The sequence below is a fragment of the Equus quagga genome, chromosome 16 (genome assembly GCF_021613505.1).
Source record: "Equus quagga isolate Etosha38 chromosome 16, UCLA_HA_Equagga_1.0, whole genome shotgun sequence".
NCBI classification, from domain to species: domain Eukaryota; kingdom Metazoa; phylum Chordata; class Mammalia; order Perissodactyla; family Equidae; genus Equus; species Equus quagga.
The window spans coordinates 70,609,909-70,624,446 of NC_060282.1; the positions used below are offsets into that span (position 1 = coordinate 70,609,909).

Below are 14,538 nucleotides of genomic sequence, written 5' to 3' on the forward strand. Positions count from 1 at the left end.
AGAAAATTAAGAATATAAACCATATCATACTAGATTAGATACACAGGCCATCCAGAATGATAATTTGTATACAACTGTGTGCATAGCTAATTTCCTGCTCTGCAGGAGTAAGTTACCAGAGTACAAGGACCTTGTCTCACTGGAGTTATACAGGCCATAAAGCATCCCGTGTGAGGAAGGCTCTGAAAACCAGCTGATGGGAGAGAAACAACCTATTTTGACAGAGGCCTCAAAGGCTGTTACACAGAAAGGAATGTTTACTCTCTGTGACATGATCTTAAAAAGGTAAGTAGATATGCCATAAAAATACCTAGCCTTCTAGAGTAATGGATTACGAATCTGTCAGCTATGAAAGTTCCTAAAGCCTGTACTAATGTGCTCTTCTAAACCATGCCAGCTTTTAGAGGAAAGATGTCTTCCAAACCCTGAGTGCTCAAACTTTCAGTCTCCTCCAAAACTCTGACCTATAGAAGAGACCCTGCTTAGTTACACAGTTGACCATTTAACATTACATGAAAATTTTATCTTCTAATATTGGGTACCAACTAGGAAAAGAAAAGAAAAACAACACAGTATCTCGATAATCCACCACTACTGGGGATAAGGAATTTATGATAAGCATACTTTTCAAGTAATTTAACTTTACTAGTTGCAACATGAAAACTGTTTCGTTTCAGCACTCTGATGGACATCCTCCTCAGTTAAAAATTTTTAAAAAGTATATACTTCGCTGACTTAGAGAATACTAAATATTTAACCCTTTATTGCTGACATTGTATCACCATCATGAACATCGAATATTCTATTCTGTAATCATACTGATGCTTCTAAGACTTACAAAACTTCCAATTTTGTTGTAGCCTTTAAAAGGCTCCAGGTTTCAATAATTTTTGAGGGTATGCAATTACTTTTGATAAGTTTTCCCTGTTTTCCAGATTATTTTTTGCTGGAACCAAAAGGCCCTCAAGTGCATTTTCTCCCTGCCTTCCTCATTTTGCTGCTTTGAATCTGCTGTGGGCTGAGAAATCAGATAACTCAACTTGTTAGAATTGTCTAAGAAGAAAGCAAACAGGTTTGCAGTCGAGGTCGGCTGATGCTGACAGCGAGTGAAACGTACGAGCTTTCTAGTAGGTGAAAGTCACACAATTTGAAGGAGATGCTACATGACTGTTTCAGCTTATTTCCTGGGTTTTGCCTATTTTCTAGATATCTGAGTCGCAAAATTAGTGACCTCTTAATAAAGGAGGTATTATAATAATTTAAAATTATTTTCTCTTTTAAATTTCACATCACTTTACAAATAATTTGTGAGCTGCTTAATTACTTCTTAGCGACTTACTAGTAAAGGTTAAACTTAAACATATTTTGGTCTCCACAAATTTGAAGAAATTGAACATTAGTCTTTGTGTCATTAAATATTAACTTGAATATTTTCAGTTTGATCCTACTAAAAACACCAAAACCTTATAGAGTACTACAAATTATCCTACACTCAGAAAATAAATTTTATGATGAAAATTAAAATAGCACATATATATATATATAAATGGCTTAACACAGAAAAGGCAAAGAAACCAGCAGGAATCCATGAAATCATAATAAGTACTATTTTCCCCAGGGCCTATAACATTTCACGACAGAGAGTCTGGATATGAGGAAGCACATTAACTCCTTCAGGATACTAGTATGCTGTTCAACTGTGTTTACTTGTTTGTTTGTTTAAAATAATGAGGAGCGGTGAGGTGGGGAAACTGCGAGATCTCTATTGAGCACGTACCTCAAAACTGACGGGCATATTTCGCTTCAGAGCAATTTCAAACACTAAGCTGATCTCAGATTTATTTGCATCTTTGTCATCATCCATCTCTTTTCCTGATTCGCCATTCTAAATCACAAAAAAGAAGATGATGTTGAATCTTCACTCGGTAACAAACTTTACACATATTCTACAACCAAGCAGGCCGATCTAAAATACAGTAAAGAAACAGGAAACCAGAGCCTGGATCTTGTGGATTCCCATGTAACCACAGTAGTTCAGGGCTTGGCGGTGAGGCTTTTTGTCATTTGGTTTTCAGTTTTTTCCCTTAAAGTAAAAGGATAAATGCTGAGTGTGGCAATTTTTTACTCAACTGTACACTAATTCGAGTTTATCCTACATCCCCCAACCCAGTTCTCTTTAAAGATCTCCAGGCGCCCCCGCCTCCACCGCCCCCACAATGTCGCCACTGATGTTCTAATATGATCTTTAATCTTCTACGAAGACTAAGTTGTAGAAAGAGTACAGGATGCAAACCAGGATTTTGGAGCTCTGTGCCTGGCTCTGGTACTAATTTACTTATCCACTTATTTAACACACACTTCTGGAGGGCCTCATATACGCTGAACACAGTGTAAGTGTTAGAGATAAAGAGATCAAGAGATAGTATTCCTGCTGCCAAGAAGCTTATGACTTAGTGGGAAAACAGATAAGCAAGCAGATAAGAGTCATAATGAAAATTTACAAGGAGAAAAATACCTAACTCTGCCATTAACTATGATAAATCTCAAAGGGGGATGAATAATGGGTTTGAGGAAGGGGGACGTGCAGAGGTTGAACTGTACAGTCTGAAATAACTACATGGAGAACTCATAGGAAGGTGACTTAGAAGACGTGCCTGAGCTGGAGCCCATCAAGAAAGCAGCTAGAGCCACGAGAATGGGTGAAACTCCCCAAGATTAGACTCAACATCCTCATTGGTAAAATAAAGTAGGACTGAAAAATCCATAAAGATCTCCTGCCCTTTAAATTCCTTGATTCTAGATTAATACGACGTTATCTATGCTCAATAAAGGTCGCCTTAAATGCAAGGTAAGTGAAAGTTATTTCTCATCCTTGTTCACATCCCCAAATTGCGTGCTGCCTGGGAAGCGAACTCTGTAGTTGAACCAAGGTTCTCAAAGGTAAGGCCATCCCAGCAGGAACATGGGGGTCTAGCCCAGTAGACAGGTCATCCGAGAAGCAAGTCACAGCAGATCACCACTTTAGTATTCTCTCCTATCGGAAGAGATTATTTCTTTTATTTGGAAAAATGCATTTATTTGCCTTCTCAATAACCTCACTGGGGAACTGCAAGAAAGAGACTGTCGACGCAGGCCCGCACCTGAGGTGATTTTTCTGGAATAGGTTCATTCTGCAATGCTTGAAGGGCTTTCATTGCAGCATTGTGTCTAGCAGCCTGCCGAGTCTTTCCTTCTCCAAAAAATTCATTATTTCCTACAGTCAGCTGAACATAAAAGATCTTGGGCATTGGGCAATGATACCTAAAATAAGAAAATGAAAATATTAATGTTATTCCAATAAAATCGCTCTATAATCATTAAGATTTGTTTGCTTTAAAATGATATCAACCATATAACGTACCATACCCTCTAATTAACCCCAGTAACGTTTTAACCTCATGAATTTACCTATAAAAGATAAAATATGTGAATATATCTATAGAGAATAAAGAGTATACATTGATCTTCATGAAAAACATACTATAGAAAACAACATTAAACACAAATTAATATAGTAAAAATTGATTATATCATAGAAGGCTTTCTGGAGGGAAGTTTTCAGTCAGATTTTGACAGAAGTGAGCCCGGTGGCCTGGTACTGCTGGATGGGAAGCCACCGCACAGGCTGGAGATGAGCCAGTCCATTTGGGTGACAACATGCAGATTACGGTGGCTTCAGCAGAAGACAGGTGTGATGAAAAACAGGAGGGGCAGAGAGATGGAGCTACCAATCCAAAGCCATGAGGAGATCAGATTCAATGTAAGGAAGAACAGGGAGTTTAAGACAACTCTTAAGCACCAAGTATCATAATAAAATGTATTTAAGGTGAAAATTTTTAGCAGGTTTGTGTTTAACGAGACTAAGGTAAGGAGACACGACTAGAAAGCTGCAATGATGCAGACATGAGGGGATAAAAGGGGCTGTAAGAAGAAAGAATAAACCTAGAAGAAATTAAGAGGATATGCACTAAAATCCATTAATTCAACAATTATTTATGGAGTACCTTTTATATGGCACAGGAATATGACAATGAAAAAAATACACATTATATTGGGGAAGACAGACAACAAAAAGATAAATACGTAGACTATCTATTTAAATAGACGAAGGAAAGGTTCAGAAGTGTCAGGGAGCTGGGTTTTAGACAGGGTGCCAGGGAGGGTCTCACTGAGAAGACGACAGCTGTGTAGAGACCTGAAACAAGTGCGGGAGGAAACCACACAGATATCTGCAACAGTGCACTTGAGGCAGAGAAAACACTTGAGTGCAAAGCCCTGAGGCAGCAGTGTGCCGAGTGTGGTCAAGTAATTCGGAAGATGCCCATCTGGTTAGAATTGAGGGAGTGAGGGAAGGAGAGGTAAGAGATGAGAGGAGAGGTGGCCAGACTCCATAGGGCCTTCCTTAGAAATCACTGGAAGGATCTGACTTTTCCCTAGTGAAATGGCCAGGCATTAGAAAGTTGTGAGCAGAAAAGTGACATGATCGGACTGACATTTTGGAAGGATCATCTGACTATTATGTTGAGAACAGACTACACAGGAATGATGATCAAAGCAAGGAGATCTCTTAGGAGGTGACAGCAATATTACAGGGGAAAGGTAACAGTGGCCTGAACCAGGGTTGTAGCAGTGGAAGAGATGAGAAGTAGTTGGATTCTGGATGAATTTCAAAAGTAGAGATGATGGGCTTACCCAAGGACGACCTATGGAATATGAGAGAGGAGTCAAGGATGACCCCAGGTTTCTAACCTCAGCAACTGGAAAATGGAGTGCCCATATACTGAGCTGATGAAGACTGCAAAAGAAATGAGTTTACTGGGGGTAGATATCAGCAGCTCTGGTTTGGAGATGTTAAATTATTCAGCCTGGTAGACACCCAAGTGGAGATGTCAAATGGACAGATTTATGAGTCTGGACTCCAGCAAAGAGGTCTAACATGGAGATAAAATGTGTGAATCATCAATATGTAGAAATGGAATTCAAAGCCACAAGACAGTGATAACTCAGTGGGAGGGAGTGAAAGGAGGAAAACCAGGCAAGCATGGTGTCCTTCCTAAAAGCCAAATGGGAAAAAGTCTATCTAGGAGGAGAGAGGGGGCGACTGTGTCAAATGCTACTCTCAGGTCAAGTAAAAGGATGACTGAGAAATACGACCATTGAATTGGACAATTTAGCAAAACTAGTGGGATTGATTTTGATGGAGTGGCGGATCCATAACTGTAACACTAAAAAACTAAGTTAAAAATCACTCCAGGGTCAAAAAAATATCTATTTCCAAGCAAAGAGCAGTCTAATCGAGGTCCTAGTAAGTATTAGATGATTAGTGGACAGCCAAGTGGCAGTGTTCTATATCCAACCTGAGATAAACTGGACAGAATCCATCGTATAAGAATTCACCAGGCAGACAGCACTAATCAGTGAAGGTTTCCTGAAGGTGAGGGACTGGAAATGTACATCGAGACTGAAGATGCAGATTTAGGCGGCAGTAACTGAAACCATGTGAGTGGATAAGCACCTGCAAAGGGCAAGTGTAAAGGAACCAAAAAAAGAGAGCCCAAGGCTAGGAGCTGATTAATGCCCATGATCAAAAGGCAGGGGAAATAATAGACAGCAGTGAAGGAGATGAAAGAGGGTCAGAGTCAGAAAAGAAATTACAACACAATGTCAGGGAAAGGCATAATCAACAGTGTCAAACGTAGTGGAGAAATCCAGGCTATGAAAAACAAAAAAAAAATCACTGTTTCAAATTCTTAAGGTCAATTTTCTTGGCCCACAGTTTTCTATTAATTTGTTTTAAGATAAAGTATTTTAAAAGTGTTTTTATTATATGTCATATGCTCTCATTTTTAATTGGCAAACATAAAAAAGTTAAAAGAAGAAAAAAATCACTTATTGTAAAGGACTATTTTTAACACGCAAAGATTAAAAAGCATTAGAAACCACAATCTTTTTTGCTCTTTGATTACAATAACTGGTGTACTGAAGTGCACAATTTCCTATTACCTATTTAATTTTAGATCCCTTTAATGCAGGAATTTTGATAGACCAATATGATAAATGCAGGTTATCTTCACTTTGTGTCCACAAAATTCAGTTTTCCCACCTCCACAGAACTTTTACGCATATTTTTAACTGGTTCCACTATAAAACTTTAAGACAGACAACCTGAAATCACAAATTTATTCCTGCACTGAGATCTTATATGGCAAGCTTTCACCATAGAGCAAATGTTTACAATTAATTATAGACTTCTGAAAGTAGAGGTCCACAACTGGAATGCTAACAGACCTTTAACTACAGTAGAGGGAGTGGGCGCCACCATAATCACCAAGGCCTGCTGACAATTACAAAACTCATTTCGGTTGGCCACAGAGACAAACAAAATTTCTGTTCATTATAACTTTACTGGAATATGATGTCATAACACATAACCATACTGAAACAATCTGCTGATTTTCTGACCAAAATATTAATTGCACACTAAAGAGCCCTTGGGGTCTCTTCCTTTTTAGTCATCAAATATGGCTCTATATATGTGTGTGTGTGTGCATGTGGATGCATATGTATACATAAATTATATTGTATAAATATCAGAGGGAAAATTGGGTATGTCGTATTCTGAACATTAAAAAATAGAACATTCTAGCACTAACAACAGGAAATACCAAGACCGGACGCCTGACTCGTTTCATTCCAGTTTCACTCCATCTTCTTACTTAACAATGATTCCTAAATATCTACCCCCCGTGGTTTGAATACCTTATATATCACATCTCCTCACATCATCGTGACAATTAAGACTAACCAGAGCAATCTCATTAACAGCACCCAGATTAAATTATAAGAAAGATGATACAGAATGTTTTTTTGTATGTTAGGTCCTGTTCTCGAAAAGTTTATTTCATTTGGTAAAAAAACACTCAAAGTTTACTAACTTTAAAGGTTGACGTTCTATTTAATGGAGTTCCTCTTTCTATTTTTATTTACTTTAAACATGAAGCTCATTTTTCTATTTTTATTCACTTCACACATGAAGCTCATTTTTGGTAAAGTACCTATAATAAGTGATGTACATATTTTTACAAATTAGTATCTATTTACCTAATCTTGCATTGCCATTCTTGAATGATTTTTCTCAATTATAATTTTGTGGTCAACGCTTAGATCCCCATAGTGATTACTGTTAAAAGATGAGCCATGAAAACTCACCCGTCCAAGCTATTAAAGCTCCAGCGTCAAATGATGTCTACCCACAGCCTCCAAAGTGTATTCTGCAAAGTGTGATCCCACTTTTATCAGAATCATCTTTAGTTCTTGTTAAAAAAGCAGATTCCTGTGCTCCAACCCTGATCACTGACTCAGTCTCTGGGGATGGAACAAGAACCTTCACTTCACAAGTTTCCCTGGTGAGACTTGGCACACTGAAGTCTGAGAGCCACTGCTCCATGATATTACCACATCCTACAATATGGCTTATGAGACTGGACAAGTACTTTCAAATCCATGCAAGCAAAGGACCACATACATTCCTTGTAGCACCAGGGTTAGGTTTCTTGCATTTCTTTCTCATTTAATCCTCACAGCACCCTGGTGAGACTGACGTCCCCATGGTTACCTTGAGAGGTAACAAATCTCCCCAAAAGAGTGGCTGGGAGTCAAACTCAAGTCAGCCTAACTTCAGAGCTCAGGAAACTCTTAAGTAGTCTCCTGAAAATCTGCTTTATTCTCTTCTGTTTTGGTTCATATTTGTTTATTAAACTGGCTATGTCTTTAGCAGGCCAGAGAACCTAATGCAAAGGTCCTTTCTAAACCCAAGGTCCACTGATAGACTTCAGAGGCGTTTTACTGAATAGCTGCTGAAATACACAGAACCCTATGATGAAATTCTATGTTTTTACAGTACGTCAAGCCAAGCAAGATCAAAAATAGACACAACTGAGTGACCCATCAGGAGCGAAAAGTCAGAATAATGGGTGCCATGCGCCACACTGCCTAACAATCTAAATTTTATAAAGGTTGCTCGTAAGCCCTTCTGTTCCCCATGCCTTTGCCCTCTGTCTGCTGGAAATCTTACAAAAAGGACACAAACAAATAAAATTTCAAATAAAAATTTTAAAAAGCTTCCCTCTCTTTAGATCCCCAAAAAGTCTTTACCTCTGGTCTGTCTTCAAGACATCACAAGTCAATACAAAAATACGTAAAGAATGTATATTTGCTTCCTTTGAATTAATACCTGACAATCCTTATACAGTTTTGTGGGGTTTTTTGCGCCAAGGGAAGATTTTACATTCTTATACAAGTATTCCTATTCTTTTTCTTACATTTGACTGTTGTTTATAACAACTTTCTATATCATATGTCCTCGCCATCCCCCCAAAGTCACTTCATTAATGCCCTCTTCATGGACTCACTTTGTGTTATCTTTCTAAACAACTGAAATCCACATGTGCCCCCTACCATTCCACGACTGCCTTATTCTCCAACATCTCCACTTTCCTAAGCATCATTTTTACAAGGAGAGAAAGACACATTCCAAATAACATCAGAACTTTTAAAAATTGAAAAATGATTGCCTCATTTTATTTGATAGCATTATCCATAAATCTCAGCACAGCTTAAGCGTTCATATCTCCTCTACAGGTTTATGTCTTAAAACATATGAATACGTTATCTTCTGATCTAATAAGGAGAGGCTTTGGATTTCTGTGTTTATTTCTAACATTGACTGAAAACAGAAATGTCACTTAATCTTTCTATCTCAGTTTACTTATCTGTAAAATATTTGCAGAATCTATGTTTAAAAAACCCTAAAGGCCAAAACTTAGAATTCAAATGACATGTTGATTATTTTGACTCTGTACACTTTTTGGCACTGCTAAGTATTCTTTTTCTTGCTACGAAAAATAATATGTTTTATCATAAAGCTATAAAATAGTCCTTGGCACATTTTCAAGCTTGTATGTATATAAAATGTCTAGATAGGAGACGGTTCTTTCTCTATTCACATCTATAAATTCTGAAAATGTATCTTTTATGGGATCTGAATGTTAAGTGTTGAAGAATTTCAAAAATTAGGACCTATTAGGAAAGATTCACAGAGCAGCTGAAAATAAGCTTTAAAAGAGGTGTAAAAATGTTATATTCTATTTGTAGAATTACGGTAATTATGTTTAAAATATCTAAAGAAAAATACAGAAAGATATGCACGAAAAGCTGGGATAGGGTGTCTTGAAGTGATGGAATTATAAATGATGTTTTCCTTTCATAATTTCCAGTTTTAAAAAATAATATGGTTGTACTGAAGTATAAACAGAAGAAAATATTTAATTGTAGCAAGTCTATCCCTGCCCAAACAAGTAAAGGTAAATCTGTGTTCAAAATATAAATCTAAGTGGAATGACTTCTGGAATATAGAATATGAACCGTAAGAGTAAACAATTATACTGTGTTGCTGACACTAGCACCACAATAGGACTATGGAAAGCAGAGCATGTCATCAAAGAGCCCATTTTGTAAACACACAATCCCTCAATTCCACACTTGGATCCAGCATCAACCTATTTTCGCCCTTGTCCTATATGGTTATCTAGATAAATCATCATCATCATCACCACCATCACCATTACCGTGATTACAGAAAAAACATACAAAGCCCTCACTATGTGCCAGGCACTATTCCAAGCACTTTAAAGACCAATCTCATTCAGTCACCATAGCAACCCAACATCATTTTACATATAAGGAAATGAGGAATAGAGATGATAACTAACTTGCCCAAGGCCACAATACTTAACCCAGGCAGTCTCACTCAAGAGACTTCATCTCTACACTATGCTGCCTCTGAATGAACTGCATAAATAAGCATTATAAAATGCAGAAGTACTACCTATAAGCTTTTGGAGAAGTCATGTCAGACTTGGAACATCAAGCAATTTAAGTCAAACCAGATACAAGAGATCTGGCAGATGTTGAAGATCTCTGTAGGCCAATGGTCACATGGGTTACCAAAGAGAATGCTGGGGGCACTATAAGTCCAGGAGACCCACTTGACTGCAGTCCTACTAGTTTCTCATAGTCTTTGTCTCCTCTCTTAACCCACCTTTCCGGAGTCCATGCTTAAATGTTGATGTTCCCATTAGGGAACTGCAAATTAAAACCACAATGAGATACACTTCACACCCATTACGATGGCTAGAGTCAAACTAACAAAAACAGAAAACAAGTGTTGACAAGGATGTAGAGAAATTGGAACCTTCGTACACTCTGGTGGAAATGTAAAATGGTGCAGTCACCATGGAAAAAAGTTTGGTGGTTAAACATAGAGTTACCATTTGACCCATCAATTCCACTCCTAGATATATAAACCTAAGAGATACTAAAACAGGTGTTAAAACAAAAACGTGTACACAAATGTTCATAGCAGCATTATTTATACTAGACCAAAAGAGGAAATAACCCGGAGGGCCATTAACTGATGAATCAAGCCATACAAAGGAATGAAGTACTGACACATGCTATAATGTGGATGAACTTTGGAAATATTATGCTAAGTGAAAGCTAGACACAAAAGGCTACACTACATATTGTATGACTCCATTTAGAAGAAATGTTCAGAATGGGCAAATCCATAGAGACAGAAAGCAGATGAGATTAAACAATAGTCCTATTGTGGTGCTAGTGTCAGCGACATGGTACAAATTCTTTACTCTTATGGCTCATATGCCAGAGGCTGGAAAGGGGAATGGGGAGTAACTGTTAATGAGTATGGGGTTTCTTTTGGGGGAGATGAAATGTTCTGGAATTAGATATTGGTGATGGTTGCACATCACTGTGAATGTAATAAAAGCCACAGAAGTGAACATTTTAAAATGGTTAAAAAGGTAAATTTTAGGTTATGTGAATTATACCTCAATAAAAAACAATCTTTTCAAACAATGTTGATGTTCCCTAGGGTTCAATCTTCTGTTTCTCATAGATAAGACAGTCTTCCTAGGTGATCTCACCTACTCCTATTTACATTCTTGGCAGACTCCCAGAAATAAGCCTACCAAATTGAAGGGGAGGGAATAAGAGGCAGCCCTCCCTTTGCACTCTGGGAAATTAATGACCTGGTTTTCTTCCTGCCCTTGTTTGATTGCCAGGCAGATATGTAAACTAAATTATTAGTTCAAAAAAATATTTATTAAGGGTGTAATTCATGTCAGGGACTGTTTTAGTCCCAAGGGATGGTGGACCACCCTCAGGAGACAATCAAACAATCAATTAATAAAATAATATCAACTAGGAAGAACATCAACTGAGGCTAGGAAGAAAAATAAAGCAGAGTAAGGGAACAGAGTAATAAGGGCTCCTTTAGGAGGTGACTCAAATGCCTAAAGAGGTGACGGAGTAAAAATGCTAGGCAAGGGAATGCCTGGAGGGAAAAGTATTCCAAGAAAATGGAAGAGGAAGTACAAAAGCCCTGGGGAGGTAACACATTGGGCATTTCAATTGGCATTGAAACAGCCAGTTTGCTCATACCTGGAAAGCAGTCAGTCAAGGGGTGAGTGGTAGGAAACTAGGTCTGAGAAGTAGCCAGGCAGCAAATCAGAACTTAATCTCACACGTGCTGGGAGCCACTGGAAGGTTTTTAAGTAGGGGAGTGACATAATCTGACTTATGACTTCAAAGTCTCTCGCTGCTGTTTGCCCAAAGACAGGCAAGAAAGCAGCTGGCGGGCCCCTGCATAGCCTAGGCAAGTCATCTCTGAAAAGAGGACACTGAATTGACTAGGAGAATACAGTAGGATTGCAGTCAGCGCTGAAAGTCCACTTAAGGATTGTGGTCACTATTCCAAGATGGAACTAGTCAGCACAGTTGTTCTTCTGTAGCTTCCTGGGTGTCAGTGCAGAGTCAGAGGAGCTGGACTTAACCAGTTACAGTTTCGCCAAGCATGAGTGACCATTCAAACTGGGAGGTGCAAGAGAACACAGGAAGTAACGGACTACAGGACTGTGAATGAGTGATAAACTCCATTGAAATACAGCCCCACCAGATCTGGCAGGTTAGTGAAGGGTGCACCCATCCTGGAGCTTCTTGCTCAACGTTTTTCCAAAGCACAGATCACAGAGGACGTCGCCCTACCCGCTGCCCTCCCGCTGGACAGACAGCATGGAGCAGGAGCAGCAATGCATGTGTCCCGTGTGGTGGCTGACCAGCAGAGCAGTGCTGGAAGTGTTTCCACTTGGTAATTGTTAAGGGTCTCTGGCAGAGCAACCTATGGGGGCTCTCCTTCCAGAGGCTTCTGTCACTGTGTCCTTCCGCGTCCTGCCGCACGTCGTCTAAGATGGGTAGATGACTGGCACCACAGACAGCACTGTGAAAGTGAGCAGAAATAAGGCAGGGTGCTGCCAGAATGCGAGTTCCCGAGGGCAGCATTTCTCAGACGCCCCACACAGAGCCCATCAGAGTTCTCTTGGTGGGGTCTAGGAATACCTGTTAAAATGCAGATTCAGGGCTGACTGAATCGGACTGTTGGGGTGGTGTCCAGGAATCTCCCTACCAGTAAACAGCCTCATGACTTTTATGCATGCCAAAGATTGAGAAGCACCCCCTTACACGTGTCTTCTTCCCTTCCCACGTTTGTGAATATATGAAGGCTTTTGATTCCTGAATATTAACATTGTACTCATCTCCCTTATTGAATTCTCTTGCTGCCTTTCATAGGTTTTTAGTTGATTCTCTTGCAATTTTCCAGATAATCATATCTGCTGGGAAAAAAAAGTGACAATTTTTCCTATTTCTTTCTACATTTTATTCCTTTTATTTTCTCTAACTGTATTGGTCCATACCTCCAAAAGAATACTAAATAGCAACTAACGGATGTTCTTGTCTTGTTTCTTACTTTAATGGGAATGCGGCTAGTGTATCTTCATTAAGATTAATGCTGGCTATTGGATTGGGCTGAGATGGGATGGGTGTGTGAGTGGGGAGAAGGCTATATGTGTGTGCATCCATAGAGTATATATTTTATAATGTTCAAGAAGTACTCAATTACAACCTATTAAGTTTTCAAAAAGAATCAATTTTTTAATGTCTTCTTAGCATCAGTGTATATTTAACAATTTTAATTTTTTATCTCTTAATAAGGTGAATTTTATTAACATATTTTCTAATAGTGAAACAATTTTATGTATTTCCTAAGTTGAACAAAGTAGCCCTTTGTGAGAATTTTCATTCCCTGTGCACCTGTAGTCTTCCCCCCATTATCAGACTATATTGTGCACATTTGTGCTTTAAACTCACATTTGCTTACCTTGATTAGATTACATATTTATATATATATTTTACTGGTTCTTCCTAAGATATTGGATTCCACAAGTTTTTCCTATTCTTCTTCTGATTTCTAATTAATCTATTTCTGCATTCATTTTCCTTCCTCAGACTTATTTTGTTGTTCCTTTTCTAACTTCTCATGTTGGATACATACTGGTAAGATAGATATAAGGTTAACGAACTGCCTTCTTATAAGCTTTATGTTGTTTGCACCATAATGCCTTAAAGCGGGAAATACACTAGACAGTGTTTCTTAAATATTCTGGTAATGAAACACCGTTTTTAGTGAACTAGCATGTATATTCTACGAAACACACTTTGAGATATGCAGTTTTAGGCACTCTGCCTTAGTTAAGAGTCTGTGCATTCTCTAGGTTACCTGTTTAATTAATCTGCTAAAAGCTTTTTATCTTGAATGCAATGAAGATTACTTAACATTTTAAGGAATACAATTAAAAATGTTTGCCAAAAACTTTTTATAAACTTGGAGTAAATAAACACTGAGAGTGTGTGGATAGAGGAAAAGATCTTGGATTTACGCTAAGATCAACTGGATTTAAGTTCCAACTACTAGATCCATAACAACTTTGGTTAAGAGGACTTACTCTCTCTAAGACTCATAAGTAATAGGAAAGATTTTGTCTGTACCAACTTCTTGACCTTACTCAAGTGGAAAACCAGGAGGAAATTACTGTATTTTTCACAAAATATCATGGTATATCTGTGTATTTACCTAGGGACAATTTTCAAATAGATATATGTGTGTGTGTGCGCTTTTGAAGTCCAAAATGCACTTCAAAAACATTGGTAATGTGTTTTAAAGAAGTACAACTTTAAGTTTTAATATGTATTTACTAAATACAGCATGCTAGTAGTCTAACAGCCAATGCCTAAGTTTAAGAAAATTATGGAAAATATGGCTTATTTTTTCTTTGAGTTGTAACAAGATTCTCATTATTCAGTTCCATCAACAGATCATCTTTGGTTAAGGGTTGTCTGAGTTCTTTGAAAACCATTAGTGTAGAGAATCTCTCAAGTCCTTTCCAGCAACAAAATGGTCCCTGAAACTGGTTCTAGGAAATATTTTAAATGCTTCTGTTTCCTTGTTATCTTAAACCAAAAAGTATATGCTTTCAGAAGTTTAAATTAAAAAAAAAAAACCTATCAGATAATATTTTTTAGAAG

The 14,538-nt window shown here is 38.0% G+C and overlaps 1 protein-coding gene across 17 annotated transcripts in view; it reads right to left on the reverse strand.

The window, feature by feature from the left end:
- Nucleotides 1-14,538, reverse strand: part of STAU2 (staufen double-stranded RNA binding protein 2) — a 298,260-nt gene that overhangs the window by 188,504 nt on the left and 95,218 nt on the right. For all 17 annotated transcript variants that reach the window (XM_046642545.1, XM_046642540.1, XM_046642546.1 and 14 more), the window contains 2 exons: nucleotides 3,141-3,300; nucleotides 1,778-1,885 (listed from right to left, as the gene is read on the reverse strand). In XM_046642545.1, the coding sequence (XP_046498501.1) occupies nucleotides 1,778-1,885; nucleotides 3,141-3,300 (268 nt within the window). The remainder of the gene's footprint in view (nucleotides 1-1,777; nucleotides 1,886-3,140; nucleotides 3,301-14,538) is intronic.